Consider the following 19,316-nt stretch of genomic DNA (forward strand, 5'->3'; position numbering starts at 1 on the left):
TTTTTCCCAGAGGTTCACAAGCATATGCATATCCAGATGGTGGAGACAGAAATAAGTGCTAGCGTAGCAGTTCAATATTCAATGAGCAGCAGTCAAAATTAACAGGAGAGAGAACGGACTTTAAGAAAAAAAAAATGCTATGGTGGATTATGAATCTGAACCATATAGTTGCACATGTCCCACTCAGGACTTAATCATGGACCCATACTTCAGGCATGTAACTTGTTTAAGAACAACTCTGCAGTCCAAATTGGTCCATCATCTCCCATAAAATAAATACTGAAGGTTATAAGTTAGCATGTGAAGGCTACATTGTACTTTTTGAGCCATCCTTAATGATATCTCTTGTGGCAGACACACACTCCACAGGATTAACACCACAGAAGCATAAACACATGGAGAATTCTGGCTTCACTTTCTATTCTGTGGAATTTTTCAGAAAGAGCACCTTGTGAAATATAATTTAAAGTTGTACACATCAGAATTCAGATGCAATATTTCTGGATACTGGCTTTAAACGAAGATCAACAATCACTTCATATGTTTTAACAAGTCCATGGCTCTATGGTGGAAATGAAAAAAACTGTAATACTCTGCATTAAACATGCATAGGTTGTAAACAGGTCAAAACATTCTTGCACATTTATCCTTCATTGCAAGGCAACAAAAAGAGCAGCTACATGTACTAAATGTATTCCAATCTTTTGCCACTCTTAGCATTTGCAAAGTCAAAAATGTCATAGGGAGTTTGAATAGATTTCAATTTGTGATATGATGGTTAACTGTGCAGGCAAAAAATGGACTTACCCACCGGATAATTAATTTTTAACCTTTGTTTAGACAAATATATTCAGCAGAATGGAATCTAGTGAAACTTTCTATTCTAAAGTCACTGCTACTTTGCAGAAAATTTGCATAATTGTCTTGTGTAGAGCCAAGCAAATAAAGCCATGTTCAGTCTTGTTTAAGCAGACACAGTGGGTAAGGTAGTATCTTTTGTTGGACCGACTTCTGTTGATGAAAGCAAAAAGCTTTTGAGCTATGCAGAGCTCTTCTGACTAGGGATGTTAAATATTTTATTTATATATATGTAAAAGTGTAACCGATGCCATTTTCAGCGGTTACATGTTTTCACACAGAGTGGGGAGCTGGCTCTGTGGAAGCTGGCTTTTAAGCTGCCTCCCTGAGAGCACAGGCTACTGTGGAGTAGCTTCCCACCCTGATACAGAGGCAGCAGCATGGGGGGAGAGAAGAGATAGGAGCAGATGCTCACATTTCAGTGTTTAAACTATCACATCCCTACTTCTGACCAGAAGATGAATTCTGTGTGGCTGAAAGTTTGTGTCTTTCACCAACCAGCAGAAGTTGATCCAATAAGAGCTATTACCTCACTCAACTTCTTTCTCTAATATCCTGGGACCACACAGCAACAACAACAAATATCTAAAAGGGTGTCACAAGGAGGAAGGAGAAAATTTGTTCCTCTTGGTTTCTGAGGACAGGACAAGGAGTAATGGGCTTAAAGTGCAGCAGGGGAGGTTTAGATTGGACATTAGGAAAAAAGTCCTAACTGTCAGGGTGGTCAAATATTGGAATAAATTGCCATATGATTCTAACACTGCAAACAAAAGTGAAAGATTGTTTAAGCAGATGCAGTTTCCATTTGCTGTGAAAGGAAAATTGTCTTGCTCATCAGAAGAGTAATGAGCTTAAGTATCTTCTATACACTTTAAGAGAAATTTAAAGTAGTGATCTATTCTTCTCCTCAGCATTCATCAGAGGCCACTGTCTATGAAATAATATTCTTGATTCACTCAAAGTCCAGTGTGAAGCATTAAGGTAGAAAAGTTTCAGCTGAGCAGTACAGCCTCCTTTTTATACAACTTTTCTGTGTAGGCTTACACTGGCACATCTAGAGATTCTTCTTAAATGAAAGCATAGCTATGGCTGTTTATGGTATTGTGGTTGTGTAAAATGCAATGTAACTAGCCATTAAAGAGCTGACAGCATAGCATGTGTTCAGTACTGCAGATAAATGAATTTACTGTCTGAGGGAAAGAAGTGTGACTGTATAATAAACAGTTTGGTAAACCCCTACATGTCTGGTTTCATGATTTCCAACAAGACAGCCAGCCATCAGTTGGTGCCTTCAAAACAGAGGAGGAAGTAAGTGGTAGGGATATAAAATCCCATTTAACTAGTTAACGGTTAAACATATTGTTTAACCAGTTAACTGATTAAAGGGGCATGTGGGTGGCGGAAAGTGCTCACACTCCAGCCCTGCTGAAGTATCCACACTCAACCCCGGCCAGGGTGCCCTGTAGGCGGGAGCTGCTCCGGCATCCCAGTCGGAGCAGCCCCTGCCTGTGGGGCACCTGGGCCCTCTGCAGTTAGAAACTGCTCTGGCGGGATGGCTGAACAACCTGCTTGCAGCAGTCCTCACAGGTTAAGTGGTTAAACATTCACATACCTAGTAAGCGGTTCTGCAAGTAGCAGCAATATGAGGCAGTAGAAACTTAAAATTCTCTCTTACAGGACGGGAATTCCTTCTTGACAAGTTGCTACCCTACTTTTAAAGGTGTGATACTACGCAATTCCAACAAGGGACTGAGTGCAATATGTACACTGGACAGTGAGTTAAAGACTACTTAATTTAGTTCTGAGTATACAAATCAATATGAACTCTACTGCTTTGGATTAGCAAACCCGCTTTTGTTTGATTCACTGAAACTCATGTTTTATGCGTGCTAAAACATTAAAAGAAGGGGCATGACCTGCTGCTTTAAAAAAAAATCACAGCTCTAGACGTCTTAAAACTGCCAAATAAGTGCCTGGAAAATTTAGCAGAATTCCACCTTCCTGCTTCGTACATGCAAACTGGTGAAGTGCCCAGGATTATTTGCTTCCAGGCGCTACACTGATATTAAAACATAAACTAAAAATATTTAAACACTAGAAGACTTACCCAGTGTCATTTGGGTCCTTTAGGCCAGGGATCTGGGAATGTGGTGTGTGCAGGAGTCATGACAAGGACTTGGGGATGTGGTGGGCTCAGGGCATGAGGCTGGGGTGAGAAGAGCTCAGGGGAGGAGGATAGGGGTGTGCAGGAGTCAGGGGATGGGATGGGGTGGGGGAACCCGCTGGCTGCTCCCCAGGGCTGGGAGTAGGGTGGAAGAAGGGACTGCGCAGCCCACCAACTGGCTGCTCTGTGGGGCCAGTTTGAGCCAGCAGGGGGTCGCGTTGGCTGGCCAGCAACTGCACCACAGGGCAGGCTGGAGTGGTGGAGGCTGTACTACTGACCAATGGCTGCTCCGCAGGGCTGACGTGCTTGCTGCCCGCCGTTGTCATTCTGGGTTCCCCATGTTTGCTGCCCCCTTGTAGCCCTTCATGAATATAACTGTCCCTGCTATTACAGCCCTCCCTTTCCATCTGATGAGAAACAATCACATTCCACGCACATCCCAATTTTCTAGCTCAATCAAACCTTGACATTGCTTTAAGTTATAAGACGAGAGAGCTGCCTACCAAATTTGGTGGCCCTTGCTCCTACCGCTTAGGAGTTCTTGAACAAACCGACTCATAGACTGATGCATAAACTCTGAAAATCTACTATATATTTGAGAAAGCTGATAAGTGATTAACATTTTGAAATACACATTTAAGACCACACTTACAGCAAAGGGAACACAACTGGATTTAAAAAACTCTTTTCTCTTTAAGAGAAGCAAATATAAATAATAAAATGGATAAGAAACTAAAGGTGAACACATTTCTTTTCATGTGACTACTTCCCCACAGGGTAAAATTTGAGGCCATTTTCACTATTGTTGACAGACAAAAATTCTTTCTACATCGGGTCATCTTTGCAGAACTAAAAGCACTGAGAGAATAATCAGATTCAGAAAATGTTAGTGTCACAGTTTGGCTTTAGATGTTTTGTTCTCTGCTGCAAGGACTCTTTATTTCAGAGGAGGGCTTTCTGAACCAGCAGATATATTTAACATTCATCAGTTCTGGAACACAGCCCCTACTTTCAAAATTTTAATTAAAGATTTTATAGGAAATGTTAAAACTTGCCAAGATGTGGGAGGGGGGTTTCCTGAACAAGAATGAACACTTACAAAGAATTTAATTTTGCCCAACTTTTTAAAGATGAAACATCTGAATTATGTTGGCATTTTTATTTTAAAATGGAGTTTTTAAGTCAATACATTCAGTGTATAGCATATTATCCCAGACAATAACTTGAAGTAAAAAAAAAAAAAAAAAAAAAAAAAAAAAGGCTATACTGAGAAACAAACAAAAAAAAAAATCAGAGGACTGGTTAAAGTAATGAAAAACTGATTTCTTTAATGAACAGCATGTTATTTGCTTTATCTTAATCTCTACTAGAGTTGTGTTTTCTGTAAATATTTAAACAAATATACTTTGAGTTTACTCCCCATAATATTTATTTTCCACAAGTATTTTAAGAGATTAAATCACTTTGTGAGGGTGATCACCAAATTAGTAAATTTTAAGCCAATATTTCAAGGAAGCAAATTTGAAATTAATGTTATTCTCACACATTCAAGAAACCCCACACCATTCATTTGAGCTGAGCAAACATTCCACAATTCAAATAATGAATACTAATAGAAAAATACTTCTAAATAACTTCAGGAAATTACTCAAATAATTTTGAATATACATTTACAAAAACTATTCTGTTTCCATGCAGTTTTAATGCTCAACCAGTAATGTCTGTGGACGCCTAATGAAATTAGACTGCTTAGGTGCCCATTTTCAGACATTTGAGCACATTCTGGAGACCAAGTTTGGCACATGTTAGGAGACATACTTATACTTGTTCCCTAGTCTCCTTCTAAGCTTAGTGTTACTTGGCGTTGTCATCTTGCATTAAGTGGCTTCAAAAATACAAAGCATTTTTCAACCACATTCATTCCAACTGCTTCAGACAGACTTTGCTGGGAGGTCATATTCAGGTGCTATTGTCTGAGGCATACTCCAAACTGTAAATCTGAAATAGGAACCACTTATTGTAGACATGTTCTCTCTCTATAGTGTGACCGTCCATAACACATCTAGGTTTCTCTACACAATATTTTGCAGAGATTAAATAATTTAATTTATTCTTGCTTTAGGTATAAGAAAGTTCATGGAGTTCAAAACTTAACTACAGAAGAACTGGTAGAAACCTAAAAGATGATCTAATTTTAAGTACATATAAAAGGGGAGTTAAACTTTTTTTTAAACCAAATAAAAATACACTAGCACTAGATCACTAATGAATATATCATAATATAGTCAATATTTATCAGGTCTTTCAAAGAAGCCCAGTGAACCTTGCCCGTAGAAAGCTTCAGCTCATCTGCAAGATATACCACACCTCCATTTTACAAATGAGTACAGTAATTCAAGGCATAAAGTGTTTGCCCAAGGTCCCTTCAAACAGTGGCAAAAATCAGAAAGGCAACCTGAAAATCCACATTCCCTGTCTTCTGTTTCAATCCCCAACCATGCAATCTCTTACACAAATTTTCCTTCATTATCTACACCTAAAATTTCTACTATTTTTCCAATTTAGGAGACTCATATTTGTTATGAGCTCAATTAGAGTCCCATTTCAACTAGGGATGAGAAATATCAGTTAACTGATTAGTAGATTAATCTCATCAATTCTTATCGATTACTTGACTATTCTATATTACCCAGGGGTGGGGCTGGTAGCCAGTGTGCTCCAGCCCTGCTCCTGAGGAGCCCCCTGCCTCTTCATGCTGCTGCCTCTGTGCCAGGTGGTAGCTGGTCCACGAGGGAAGCCAGTTTAAAAACCAGCCCCCCTTGTGGACTGGCTGCCTGTTGCCTGTATTGCTACCTCTGGTACAGAGGCAGAAGCACAGGATGGCAGCAGCCCCTGTCTAGGGGCGGGGGGCTGAGCTCCTAATACACCTGGCTCCTGATACACTTTAAATGCAGAGAGTCACAATAGGGGTAGGTCCCGGACCTGGTACGAACCAAGAGTGAGCTGGGCTGCTGGCCAGCCTGCTAAAAAAAATACTGGCTGGAGGAGGGGCGGGGGGGAGAGGAGGCAGGGGAGAATGCGTGTAGTCTACAGCATTAACCTGTAAGCTTTACAGGACTACACTATTACATCCCTAATTTCAACAGGATACTACATTCTAAACAACTATTCCGTATGTAGAAAATGGCTGGAGAATTGTACACTGATCAATATACTCTTATAAAGATGCAGTTAGCCGAGACCAGAAACCTCTCATGCCTGGAATTGTTTGGCTGACAATTATGTTACTTCTGCTTTATGAAATAGCTGGGAAACTGTAACAGCTATTTTCTACAGCACATAAAGAAAATGTGTAATTTACCAAGTGTTCCCATTTATAAACAGAAGGGGAGAACAGTCTTAACCAAAAAACAACTCCCATTGCTATCTAGAATTCATTTTACAAGTTAGGACCAAGAAAAGATGTTTGGCTTTCTTTCCAGTTTTTAAAATTTACCATGCTTAAGTAGACACTTTTAAGTTTATAAGCTGTATGACTGCCATGGACAGATTTTAAATCTCAACACCCTGACTGTCTGCCCAGGAAATGCATGACTTAATTTTAACAGTGGTTCAGTTCTTGCACAGACTAATTAATGAAGGGTAAGACTGAATCAGTATTTACAGGAAACAGTATTAAATTATATTTAGTGAGATGTTCAGTATTAAGTTGTATTAGTTCAGTGAAGATGTAAATTGAAAGACAAATACTTTTTTTTTAAAATCAATGAAAAAAACCTGAATTTCCCCCAGCAATATTTGAGGTCCTAAAGGTGGTAAAATTAACTGTCCTAGCACAAGTACATTTAGCACTATTCTGAACATCAAGTTTCACACTGAAAAAACATGCTGGTTTTACATTTTATCAGTAGTACATGAAGAGTTATGATTATTTCTGCATTAGCTTACAAATCAGCACATCCTCTACAAAGCTGTGAAAGTTTTCTAGTATGGTTCATTTGCTTGCCAGTATAGCTTACAAATTGCACTTAAGTACACATAAGAGGAGAGTCCACAGTCAACTATTGCTTGCCGCCACACACACTGTAGCTATCCAACATGTTATCGGAGCATGTTATGAGCTAACTTTTATGATTCAAAAGAGTAATGCTTTGACCTAAGCACGTCCTATTTCTATACCACCATATGCTTACAAAGTGCTACAGGATCAAGTCCCTGCCTACAAAAAAATTATTCTAAATAAGTACCTCATAACACTCCTGTATGTCTATTTATGGAAACAAAAAGAACAAGTCATATATACTAATCAGTTGTATACTGGCTTACACTTGAATGTTCAACATCATGAAGCTCAAGATACTTTGAGACGATGCGGACACACACACACACAACAACCTAACAGCAAAAAGTCACACACAAGTGATCTATAATTGTACTCAGAGTAGAGTTCACCCGGTGCTACTATATGTCTTGATGAAAATCTCATGAGAGAGTCATAATTAAAACAAGATTTTGAAAAACACCACATTTGTATTACAATGGTTTTCAGGCAAAAAGTCGACCATGCAAGGTTGAAGTCAGCGTTACTCCACGTGAAAGCAGGAATACCGAAAAAGACTTTAACAGCCCTTGAAATGGATGGAACAGGTTTGGTGGTGTGGACTCATTGTTTAGAAAATCTACATAAACTGGCTATGTTCGACCTAAATGCCCAGTGTAGACCAGGCATTAGTACATGTGATAGGGCCCTCATTGCTTAACGCACGCACATTCAGAAAAAGAACCCTTCTAACCCTTTTGTCTTTAGGGATGCTGGTGAGGGGGAGAAGGAGAAAGAACTAAAAAATCAACCCAATTTATTTTAGTGCCCAATTTCACAAGAACACCAGATGTCTCTGAATCAAAAAATAACTTAAAGATGCCATTACACCAATACATTCCTTCCTCTGTCTGAATCCTACCCTATGTCACTCTAAGCATGTCTTTTATGCTAATTTCCATCAGAGGACTGTTGCCTCTCTATCCCTGCACAATTTTCCCTCCACTCCCATTAATACCACATACATACACACATGCATTCTTCCAAATAGATTTACATGTGGGAACTGGCAAGAAATAAGTACCGTTGCTTCTATATTCCTAAACAAGGAACTCCTTTTCCAACAACCTTAAAAACAGTATTTAGGAATAGTAATAAGGACATTACAGTTCACTCCCAGAGTAGTATGCTAACTTGTGTGAACAGAGAGATCAAACCATGAAAACTAGGGCATTTAGTCTTATAGAATAAATATTTTTATTAAGTCTGAAGTCTACTACACTTTTAAGACAGCAATCAAAAGTTCACAGATTAAACAAACAAAACTGCTTATTGCTTGTCTAAAAGTAAACTTCCTCTTAGCTGTGTTATACTTTTTTCAGCAGAAACATATTTTTATACTTGAAAGCAACATTTCTTATAGTACATTTTGTTCTAAGCCTGTCAATGTTTCCCTTAAAATAACCTGTACAGAATTTAACATAAAATATGCACAAAATAGTAAAACAAAATTTCAAAATAAATAACTAAACACCATCTTGCAGCTGAATCTGAAACTTTTAAAATTAAGACTTAAATATCCTGAGCAAGCACTGTTGGGAGGAAAGGATGGAGTAGGTTACCAAATAATATGAATATTTCATTATATTTAATCATGCACAATACCTGAACAGATTATTTTGAAGGCACTAGGCTATATTCCCCTTGTAGCCATGAATGTAAATGTGAAGCTATTTAAAAGAGGTCCTCAGCATAAGAGAAGAATCTAGTCCATTGATCCCAATAGAGCTTGATGACATACTTGAGGACTCCAAAGGCATCAGTGTTCCTCTCAGAAAAGAGTCTAACCACACCACTTCTGAAAAGCACATATCGCAGAATACGTAATGGGAGTTCTGTATACGTAAGGATTTGACTCATGTGTCTTGTGCTTCTCCTTGCAACATTTTAAGCAGAACAGAAGTGGGCATTTTCCTTTAATGATTGGGGCTACTTCCTGTTCTTTCAGATGCTATGGCTACAAATATGCTGGTTGTTCAACAATGCTTCTGTGTCTACAGCTCTCAACAAGCCTCATTTTAATTCTTCATAGATGAAAAAGGGCTGATATTTTCAGAAGTTCATAGGCATTCAGATACCATAAAAAATCTAAAAAGCTGGTATGGAAATCAGCAAAATAAAAAACATGCTGCAGTATACCTACTAGGGATATAAAATTCTGCTTAACAAGTTAACCGATTAAACATTAAGTTTAATTGGTTAACAGATTAAATGGGAGTGGCCTGGAACATCCTCCCTCCCCACCCTTCACAGGCAGTGCCTGCTCCAGCCCAGCTGCTTCTGGCCCCATGCATGGCTGGAGTAGCCCATGGCTCAAACAGGCTGTTTTCTGAGTACAGGTTAACTGTTACCCAGGAAGCATCAGGATAACCGGTTAACTGGTTACCCGTTAACATCCCTAATACATACAAAGTTGCATCTGTGCTTTCAGTTACATTATTCAAAAACAGGCATACTACTCTCTCTAACTTCTTGTCTTTCCTCAAACGTATTATTAGGCAGTACACCAAAACCACAACAGAGAATTAAGCTAAAATGAGTAGAATTTGAGGATTTTATTGGAGGGAAAGGGATGGTGGAAGGCAACCTAAAAGCTAAACGAAGCAACTCTTTCCCCAAAATAAAATATTTCCCACAAAAAGTTCTTAAAATGTTCTTTTAACTACTATATTAACAAAATCATCTCTAACCCTTGTGTACAAAATCCTTCAGCTAAAGCACTGGATGGCAAAACTCTTTACTTCATTTAAGAAAAAGCAAATCACCTATCCATTTCTGCTACCCCATAATCTCTATTCAATGCTGTTCTAAAGATCTAAGAGAAGACTAATGACTAAAAGCCAAATACACACCTACAATTAAGCTACCTTCAAATTAAGATGCTCTGTACAGACACATGAGGATTTTTTTCTGGCTTGCAACCAGTTAAGACCAAAATGTTTTAAAAATGTACAACAGAAGCATGTTTGTATTTAAAAATGACTGATCAGACATTTCTGGGGTCACTCATCTCATGTTAGAGAGCTCTCTTCTGAAAATGAATGTTTTTTCAAGCTCTTTATCCAATCCATATGTCTGCTTGCCTCCCCCCCGCCGTGAGTGTGTGTGTAGGTATGTATGCGCGCGCACGTGTGTGTATATATATATTCACACACATACATACATACACACACACACACACAGCCTGACACTTAAGTTATAAGTACCTTCAACAACTGAATTCAGATGCATTCAGCAACGTATGGGACAAGGGTCTATGTTTCTAGCGCTAATGTTTGCAAAAATGTGTGGTTTACATTTCAAAGGTTGAAATTTTGTCTTCCTGAGTCTGTACATAGAAAGCCCCAGTAAAGCCTGTTGCTGCTGGAAGCCTTGCTGAGCAACAAGAGAGTATTTAATAAGACCATGGTCATTTTCATTGAAGACCAGAGGATTCTGAATACAAGTTGAACCTCTCTAATCTGGCATCCTTGGGACCTGACCGGTACCAGATAGGTATGTACAAAATTTTAAAGTTATTAACCATGTAACTGATAGAAATTCTATGTTACATGGTTAACCATGGCTCCTGGGGGATTGCCACAGCTCCCAGGGCTCCGCAGAGGCTCTTAGGGCTGCCGGGACTGCTATGGCTCCTGGTATGAAGAATTTAAACAGTGCCAGCAACCAATAAACACTTATCGGTTAACCAGGTACCTGGTTAAATTCTTACATCTCTAGTGCCAAACCATGGGAGGTTAATATTGCCTTGCACAGTGGTTCTAAAACTGTGGTCTGCCGCTTGAGCTCAGCTCCCCCTGCTTCCACCCTCTCTCTTACCACAGCAGGGAGCCCATGCAGGCGTTCCAGCCTCGTGTTCCAGCCTCTCGCACCCCCTCTTTTCCTCTGGCAAGGTTAGATCACCAGCAGTGGTTTCACTTGGGGAATAGGAGGAAAGTGAGACTTCAGTCTCCTCGCTGGACCTGCCTTATGGGGAAGAAGTGGAGCGATGCAGAGCCAGAAGTTGGGGAAACAGCAGCGCACTGATGTGCTGCCTGGAGGCTTTCCCCGCTAATCCTGGGAAATCCAGCTGATGGGAGCAGCAGGAAGACATGCCCAAGACACTATACCTGTGAGCAGTGTGGGGTGTGAAAGCAAGTAAGTGACCCCACTGCCCCTTCATGCCCAGACCCCACACCTCTACCCTGCTCCTGCACTGCCCCTCGCCAAAACTCCTTATCCCCAAGCTGCTCCTGCACTCTCCCTCGTGGACACACACCCTACTCCCTGCCTGATCCTGCACCCCACCTCCTGCCCAGACTTCGCATTCTTACCCCCTCCTGCAGCCCACCTCCCACCCAGATCCTGGACTCTCACCCCTATCCCACTCATTGAGAGCTTTGTCCCACACACTGAATCCCTCATTTTTGTTCCCACCCCAGAGCCTAGGAGGGTCAAAAATCCCCTAACCCTGAAAACCCAGAAGAGTAAAGCCGGCCCATGGAAAGCCCTGAACCTTAGTTCTCCCTGTTCCTCCATGGTGCTGGAGCAGCAGAGGAGTGAGGTGTTTCATTTAGGGGTCACATCAGTGACGGTTGGGGGGGTTTTGGAGGAGTTTTTTGCTTCTCACTTTAGTGGTTCCCAACTGATTTTTCTGTGGGTCTATGGCCCCTGATCCAAGGTTCCCCACCCATGTTATAAATAAAGAAAACATTGAAACTTTTTGTGTTGGACATAAATTAATATTTTACTATTTAAAATGAAGTTTGATAAACATGAGAAAGTTAAAGAGCTTAATCTATTTAATATTTCCTTTCTTACTGGTTAAATTAAACCATTTTCCCTAGCAGTAGCACTAACAAAAAGACTTGAGCAAAATTATGTAATTAACGGTGAGTTTCCATTAGCAACTGGTGGTCCACGGAAAGGCTTACATTAAGCCAGGGCAGCATTACCAACACTTCCACTGCTTACTGGGCTCTTAGAAGACATTTAGGGGGTAAATTAGAGCTAAAGAACAGCACAGAGCACAGAACCAGGTCCAGTGGTTTCAAACAAACTTTATAGGATGCAGGAAACCTGGTCACACCTATGCTAAGTGGGCATCAGGCTAACTAAAAATCACATCAGACCACGGATGTTGCCAGACCAGAGTGCTGGTTTAGAGAGATTCAACCTGTAACAGCAGAGAAACTCAAGATTCAGGTTAACTTCAATCTACTACTTACGAAAGTTGAACTGGATGTAAAGGGTCATACCTGTAGCATAAAACCTGCTACACAAGGCAGTAGTCCCTGTGTTCCTCACAAAAGAGGACCATGCATAAAAGCAGACTAGTCAAGAGTAGTGTGGCTACTTTATTTCCTCACTTTCTTGCAGCAGCCAGGATCCTGAAGCAATATACTCCTCTTCCTTTTTAGTGGGAGTTCTGGGTTTCTCACAGAAGCATTGCTTCAGGAGTTGGCCCACTGGTCCATGGAGAGGGCTTCCCCACTCTTGCCTTTTGTATAAACCTCTCACTATGAGGCTTAGTTTTAAGGCTAGTTAGTGTACAGTAAATTTTTGAGACCTAATTAGATATATTTCTTTTCCTTATTCCGTCAGCAATTCCCTGACAGATACTCTTCATGCCTCTTTCTTCCACTAAGAAAAGGGAATTTTTAGACCTAATTTCAGTGCTGGTCTGTGAAATAGCCAGCAATGGTGTCAGATAGAACCTGAGCAAGCCAGCACTCCATCTATTACAGACCAAGGATGTAAAATTTCATGACATCCATGGGTCCCCTGAATCAGAGTCTGTTCTCAAAGAATTCAAACAGTGGTCCATGAATATTGTGCACACAGACCAGATTGTGAGACTTGGAAGCACTTAAAAAAGAATAAAAAATGACTGATCTACATATTTAAAAAAGCTGACTGTGGATTTCTCATCAAATCCACAGCCCCCGAAAAGGTTTAATAAATAAGCAACAGTCCACCTATCCTTTATCTCCCCAAATTCAAGTTTCAGTAACACGTGAACAAAGAATTGCCAGGAAAATCCACAAAACTATAGTTTTTCTAAACACACATAAATTATCAACCTTTTAACTTTTGCTTCAGAATGCAAATTATAGATAAGAAAAAAGGCAAACATCTTCAGGTTTTTTTTAAACAAAGACTATTAAATATCTACCTAATACATTAGAGACAGACTCTTTAGAAAAAGCTTGGAATATAACAGCTTTAAGTTAGATGTTTTTATTTTGTTTTACACGAGGAAAGAACAATTTTACTGTTTTAAAGCCCTGATAATCCCCCTGTGAATGGCTAGCCCCCGTCAATTTTACTGCAAATTGAGAGATATGCAATGACCATTTTGGCATCTCTATTCACAATGTCGTGTGACTATGCAGGTCAAGAAACTGCCACCCGTGTGTCCCTGTCTTGCTTTACCAATAGCTGTTGAGCTTAACTTTCATGTTAATTTTTCTCTGCCTCTTTCCTTTACCATGGTGAGGACAGTGCCAGTTCCGCATCTTATATCTTCCAAGATAACAAGCTGTTGCCTTTGTTTGCTTTCTTATTAGTTTGCTTCTCATTTCTATTCATGGAATACTATTATGCAACCTTTGATGATTTTTAACTCTTAGCTGCTGGTGGAGACCTGCCAGGTAGGAACCCACTTCCTGCTAAAGACATTAAGAACTTTTATCTGTTATTAGTGACACAATGTGGGCGAAATATTTTTCAACCTCACCCTCCTTATTTCTGCATCATCCTGGGACCAACACTGCATATTCTGGTTTATAACACTCAGGATTTCAAAGACTATAACCAGCCTTGATCAGAGAAATTTTCCTCTACATTATCTAGTTTTTCAGCCTACCCATGTCCATCTCATTGTTATGAACTTAAGGAGGAGGTGGATGACAGTAGAGGGATCAGCTGATGATTACCTGTTCTACTTCCTCTGGGGCATCTGCCATTGCCACTGTTGGGAGACAGAATACTGGGCTAGATGGACATTTGGTCTGACCCAGTACGGCCGTTCTTATGTAGGAAGCACACAACTCGGTCTGCAGAATTCCTCTCTTAATTGCATCCCACGGGAAACCCTTTTGAATAAACACGGTTCTCTTCCGCCCCTTTAGATAAAAAAAAGGGAGGGGGAGGGGGAAGAGAATCTGGATTTCTAACGCTCCAGTCATCTGAAGAAGTGGGCTGCGCCCACGAAAGCTCACGCTCCCATGGGCGGGTTTTGTTACTCTTTAAGATGCTACTAGGCTGTGTGTTGTTTTTTACCTTTCCCCTGTTACAGACTAACTCGGCCCCCTCTGCCCTGTAGATACTGATGGGCAGTGCTTCCCTCCATTCTGCGCTCCCGTTTCAAACCCGTTTGTGTTTACACACGCTCCACCCCCCCCCCCACCTGGCAGGAGTTAGCTCGCACGCCCGGCGCTCCCCGTGCTCTCAGTATTAACACAGCAGCGAACACTTCCCGCGGGCGCGGTGCACGCGGCGGGGCGCGCTTTCCGCCCGACTTGGGGGGGGGGGGTCCTTCTTCCCGCCGTGCCCCCGTCCAAGCTCGCAGCCAGCGGACGGACACGTCGGGGCCCAGCCCCCCGCGGGTCCGGAGCGGGCAGGGGGAGCGCGAGCGCGGGCGCGGCCAGAGCCCGAGGCGACCCCCCCCCCCCCCCGGCTAGCGGGGCGGGCGGGGGCGCTAGAGCTGCCGTCCCGGGCCCGGCACCTGGCGCGAGCTGCGCAACACGGCGCGCGCCAGGCGGCCCGAGCGCCCCCCCCCCCCCCATTTTGGGGCGCGTGAGCGCCCAACCGGCACAACGGTCACCCGCCCCCCCCTCCGCAGCCCCGCCCCTTCTGAACCCCCGCGCGCGGGACTCCGGGAGGGGGAAGCAGCGCCCCCCAACGACACTGACCTGCCCCGGCCCCGTCCAGCTCCGCACCCTGCCGCGCTACCACCCGGCCAGGCTCGTCGGCCCGGCCCCGCTCGGCGACCGACGCTCGCGCCCGCCAATCGCCGATCACCCCGACCCGGGCCGGCAGCCAATCCGCGAGCGAAAGGGCGGGGCGGAGCGGGGAAGCCGGTCGCCGGCGGCGCCGCTAGCCAATCAGGGCGCGGTGCTGGGGACGGAGGGGCGGGGCGCGGGGGCTGAAAATCCCTTTTGTTCGCAGTGCTGGAGGGAGAGTGAGGAGCCGTGATTTACACGTCACTTCCGGGGCTGGAATCTGAGCGCGGGTGCAGAGAGCTGCTGGCCCTCTAGGGGGAGCTGTTCCCAGAGCTTGCAGTGTGGATGGGGGGGCTGTCCCCACACCCGGGGGGGGCAAGAAAAGGGGGTCTGGGAGCTCCCCCTTCTCCTCCCATACCGGCTGGAGGCAGGGCACAGGGCCCCCTGAGCTTCCCCTTCCTCATGCCCCAGCCTGGGACAGGGCAAAGTGGGAGGTGGGGGGCTCTCTGCTCTTGCCTCCAGTCTGGAGAAGCCCCCCCCCCCAAAAAAAGCACCCTCCAACCCTGGTGCTATTTCTCACGCACCTGGCTGGCCGCTGCAGCTCTTTCTGCATCTAGTTCAATTTCTGCTGCACAGCTATGGTGAAATACTTGCCACAAGGCCTCCAACACACACTTTTTAAAAAGCTGTCCCTGGTCCTGGTCCCATAAGGGTAGCAGAGTTAGATGGTAACTGGAAAAACGTAAGAAAAAACAAATAGTCTAGTAGCACCTTAAAGAATGTGTAGATGGTATCATGAGCCCATGGCCACAACCCACTTTAAGCTCATGATACCATCTACCTGTTTTGTTAGTCTTTGAGGTGCTGCAAGACGATTAGTTGTTTTTTAAGTTTTTTCCTGGTGCTGGTGTTTGCTTACCCTGTGCCATAGATATCAGAAATGGAGCTGACAGTGGGCATGGTCCTTTATGCTGGCTGTGCTTGCCAGGTTCCATCCAGCCAGTGAAGGAAAGAAACCTGATTGGTAGTAGATGGTGTGAATAGAACACCAATGCAAGATAGTGCACATCTCTTCCTGAGGGGTTGTTTTCTTGAAACTTCAAACTAACGGCCAACCTCCAAATGGTTTTGTTATTTCTGTCAGTTTCAGTGCTATCAGATTTTGTAGTCAAGCCCATCTTTAGACTAAGCTTTTTAGCACAGGGAGCATCTTGGCTTTTTGAGGTGCATAGCAAAATAGGATCTCAATCATGGTTGGGCCATCTGTGTAGTAAGTAAATCCATTTCTTCAGGTCTGAATATTGGTGACATTGTAGCAGAATTTTCAGAAGCCTTCATGATCCATCACTAATTTTTAGTGTGCAGCAGCTGTTCCTTCATTGATCTGCTGCACACCGTTCATCAATCTCCTTGCTTGTTGTCCCGTACTAGCATGATCCTCTATCATTCCTTCCATAATAACTTTTCCAAGTTTCCATCTCTACGGCTCTGTAAGCAAAATACATAAGTTTTCAGCTGTTGCTTTCTGACATCGGGGTCTGCTTCTCTCAAAAAGATTTCTAATGTAGACATTCATCTTTTTTCCATCCGAGAGACAGCAAGAGTAATTTCCAGCATAATATTCCAAAAGCTTCAGTTTTCTTCTTGTCAGCAACAGCAGCATTAATTTACCATGATTCATATCTCTAAGTCATTATAGAAAAAATGATGCATTTCACCAGTCATACCTGCGCACATTTTGAAATGCTATGTTTTTTCCATGCTTTCTTAAGAGAGGCTGTACTTGAGCACATCTTCTTGGGAACAAATCCCCTTGCTTCGATATACTGTATATCAAAACAAGGAGGCTTCTGTATTTATTTCCTTATAGCTTCTCTGCCAATTGTGATATCTGCTTGGTACTATTTAATACAAATACAAGACAGAATCCTGTTACTTTGCACCCCTCAAATCCTACCTCTTCCACAGGTTCACTTTGTGATGGTAGGCAAGTCAAAATTTCCATGGCTCAGTTTTCTCATCAGTAAAATGATAATAATGATTCTACTTCACTCCCATATAATGCTTTTCATAGCATAATAATACCTGCTGCAGTGAATGTTGTAAAGCTTAATTAATATTTGAAAAGTGTCTTCAGATCCTAAACAAGCCATGGACATAAGATAAGGGAAAAAAAAGTAGTAACTCACATTCCCAGGCCTTTTAATCTTTAAAGCATTTCACAAATCTTTAAACGTGTTCACAAATCTTTAAACGTGTTATTATGGTAATGCATTATTATTGGAAAGAAAATTTTGTTTTCATGTTTACACAGAATAATGTAACTATTTCAGAAGTGAAGAAAATTAATAATGACAGTGACAACAGAAAAAAACTGCCTTCACTGTCAGCAGCATCTTTCCTGTTTTTTTAAAACATCTGTTATGAAAATATGACCTCTCTAATAGCAAAGCAGTGCAGAGGCCAATGCAAAATCTGTATTTTTGACAAACCCTAATTCTAATCGGAAGAGCACATGACAAAGTGAAAGCAAAATGAGATGAAAGGTTAGTAAGATCTGTCTGTTTAGTCCTTGGAGCAAACCACTCTATCACTGGAGTTTAAGCCTTTCTTTCTATCACATTAATAGATTCCCCAGAGAGACAGAGAGAGAGTTTACATGGATGCTGTTGTTGTTATTCTTCTACTCCAGAATGGTTTTCGTGTAAGATAAGAAACTTGTTCTGATGAAATCACACACTCCATGAGCTGCTTTGCAGCTTGGGCTGATTTTATTATTGTGATTATTATTACTATTTACCACTAGAAGATTTACCTGGCATTGATCAAGTCCTTAACTCAATTTTTGTTTTTTGGGAAATAATATGAAAATGTACATGCTTCATTGAAATAATTGCCCTGGGCTGGCACTGGGGATGAGGGATTCAGTATGCAGGTTGCCCCAGGGAGAGAGGACTATCCCAGCTCTCTCTCATTGCTGCTGGGGCAGGTCCAGGTTGGACTGTGGGAGGGCACAGAAGGACCACATGTCCCGCAGCAGCAGCAGTTTTGGGATAGCTCTAGGTTGGGTGCTATAACTGGGCGGGGAGGCCCCTCCTCCACTTGCCCCAGCAAGGAGCAGATGTGTGTGTGGAGGGGGAAGGTGAAGCACTCCCTCCCATGACTCCAGTGCTGAGCTGCCACAACTGGGGAGGAGGCACAGACACCCCTCTCCTCCCCAGCCCAGAATGGAATTGCTGCAGCAGCTCTGTGCTGGAGCTGGCAGGCAGATGTGGCACTCTGCATACCTGCCCTGAGCTCCTGCCCTCCCTGAGCCCGCCCTGAACATTTGCTCAGTTCGGTCAGTTTTGAGGACTGTACTGGATTTGGTGATTCTGTCTCTTTTCTGTTTGGTTTTATGAGGAGAAATCCCATTCCAGGCACATCCCACTGTCTTGGCACAACCAAACCTTGGTCTTGCTTTAAGTTATGATAAGAGGAAGTTGCATAGCAAATTTGGTGGTCCTAGCTCTTAGTGTTTAGGACAGTGGTCCCCAACGCGGTGCCCGCGGGCCATTTATGTGCGCCCGCGGAGCAATCTGGGCTGGCCCTGGCCCCGCCCCCGGGCGTGCGGCAGGTGCCAGCCCCGGGCGCATGGGCCGCCCCTACCCTGGGGTCACGGCGCATGCCAGTGCCGGCCCCGTGCATGCAGCACCTGGGTGGCCTCTGCCCGGGGTTGCGGCACATGCCGGTGCCGGCCCCAGGCGTGCAGCGCATGCTTGGCCCCGCCCCCAGGCACTTGGCCCGTGAGTGGCCCCACCCCCATACGTGCAGCGCATGAGCGGTCCCGCCCCCAGGCGCCCGGCAGTCCCAAAACGTTGGGGACCACTGGTTTAGGAGGAGTTCTTAGAATCATAGAATCATAGAATCATAGGACTGGAAGGGACCTCGAGAGGTCATCGAGTCCAGCCCCCTGCCCTCAAGGCAGGATCAAGCTCCGTCTACACCATCCCTGACAGATGTCTATCTAACCTGTTCTTAAATATCTCCAGAGAGGGAGATTCCACCACCTCCCTTGGCAATTTATTCCAATATTTGACCACCCTGACAGTTAGGACTTTTTTCCTAATGTCCAATCTAAACCTCCCCTGCTGCACTTTAAGCCCATTACTCCTTGTCCTGTCCTCAGAAACCAAGAGGAACAAATTTTCTCCTTCCTCCTTGTGACACCCTTTTAGATATTTGAAAGCCGCTATCATGTCCCCCCTTAATCTTCTTTTTTCCAAACTAA

The 19,316-nt window shown here is 43.2% G+C and overlaps 1 protein-coding gene across 3 annotated transcripts in view; it reads right to left on the bottom strand.

Moving 5' to 3' along the window:
* The window catches only part of CTTNBP2NL (CTTNBP2 N-terminal like), a 47,017-nt gene extending 31,861 nt beyond the window's left edge, over window positions 1-15,156 (bottom strand). Inside the window, exon 1 of one of the 3 annotated variants that reach the window (XM_075910076.2) lies at window positions 15,017-15,156. Coding sequence is in view for 1 of the 3 variants with exons in the window: in XM_075910075.2 (XP_075766190.2) it covers window positions 14,039-14,290 (252 nt within the window). In the remaining 2 variants the exon portion in view is untranslated. Of the gene's footprint in view, window positions 1-8,726; window positions 9,253-14,038; window positions 14,360-15,016 lie in introns of those variants that run through there. The other 2 variants (XM_075910075.2, XM_075910077.2) reach the window with 2 other exon arrangements.
* Window positions 15,157-19,316: the final 4,160 nt, after the last annotated feature.

The sequence above is a fragment of the Pelodiscus sinensis genome, chromosome 27 (genome assembly GCF_052426305.1).
Source record: "Pelodiscus sinensis isolate ZL-2025 chromosome 27, ASM5242630v1, whole genome shotgun sequence".
NCBI classification, from domain to species: domain Eukaryota; kingdom Metazoa; phylum Chordata; order Testudines; family Trionychidae; genus Pelodiscus; species Pelodiscus sinensis.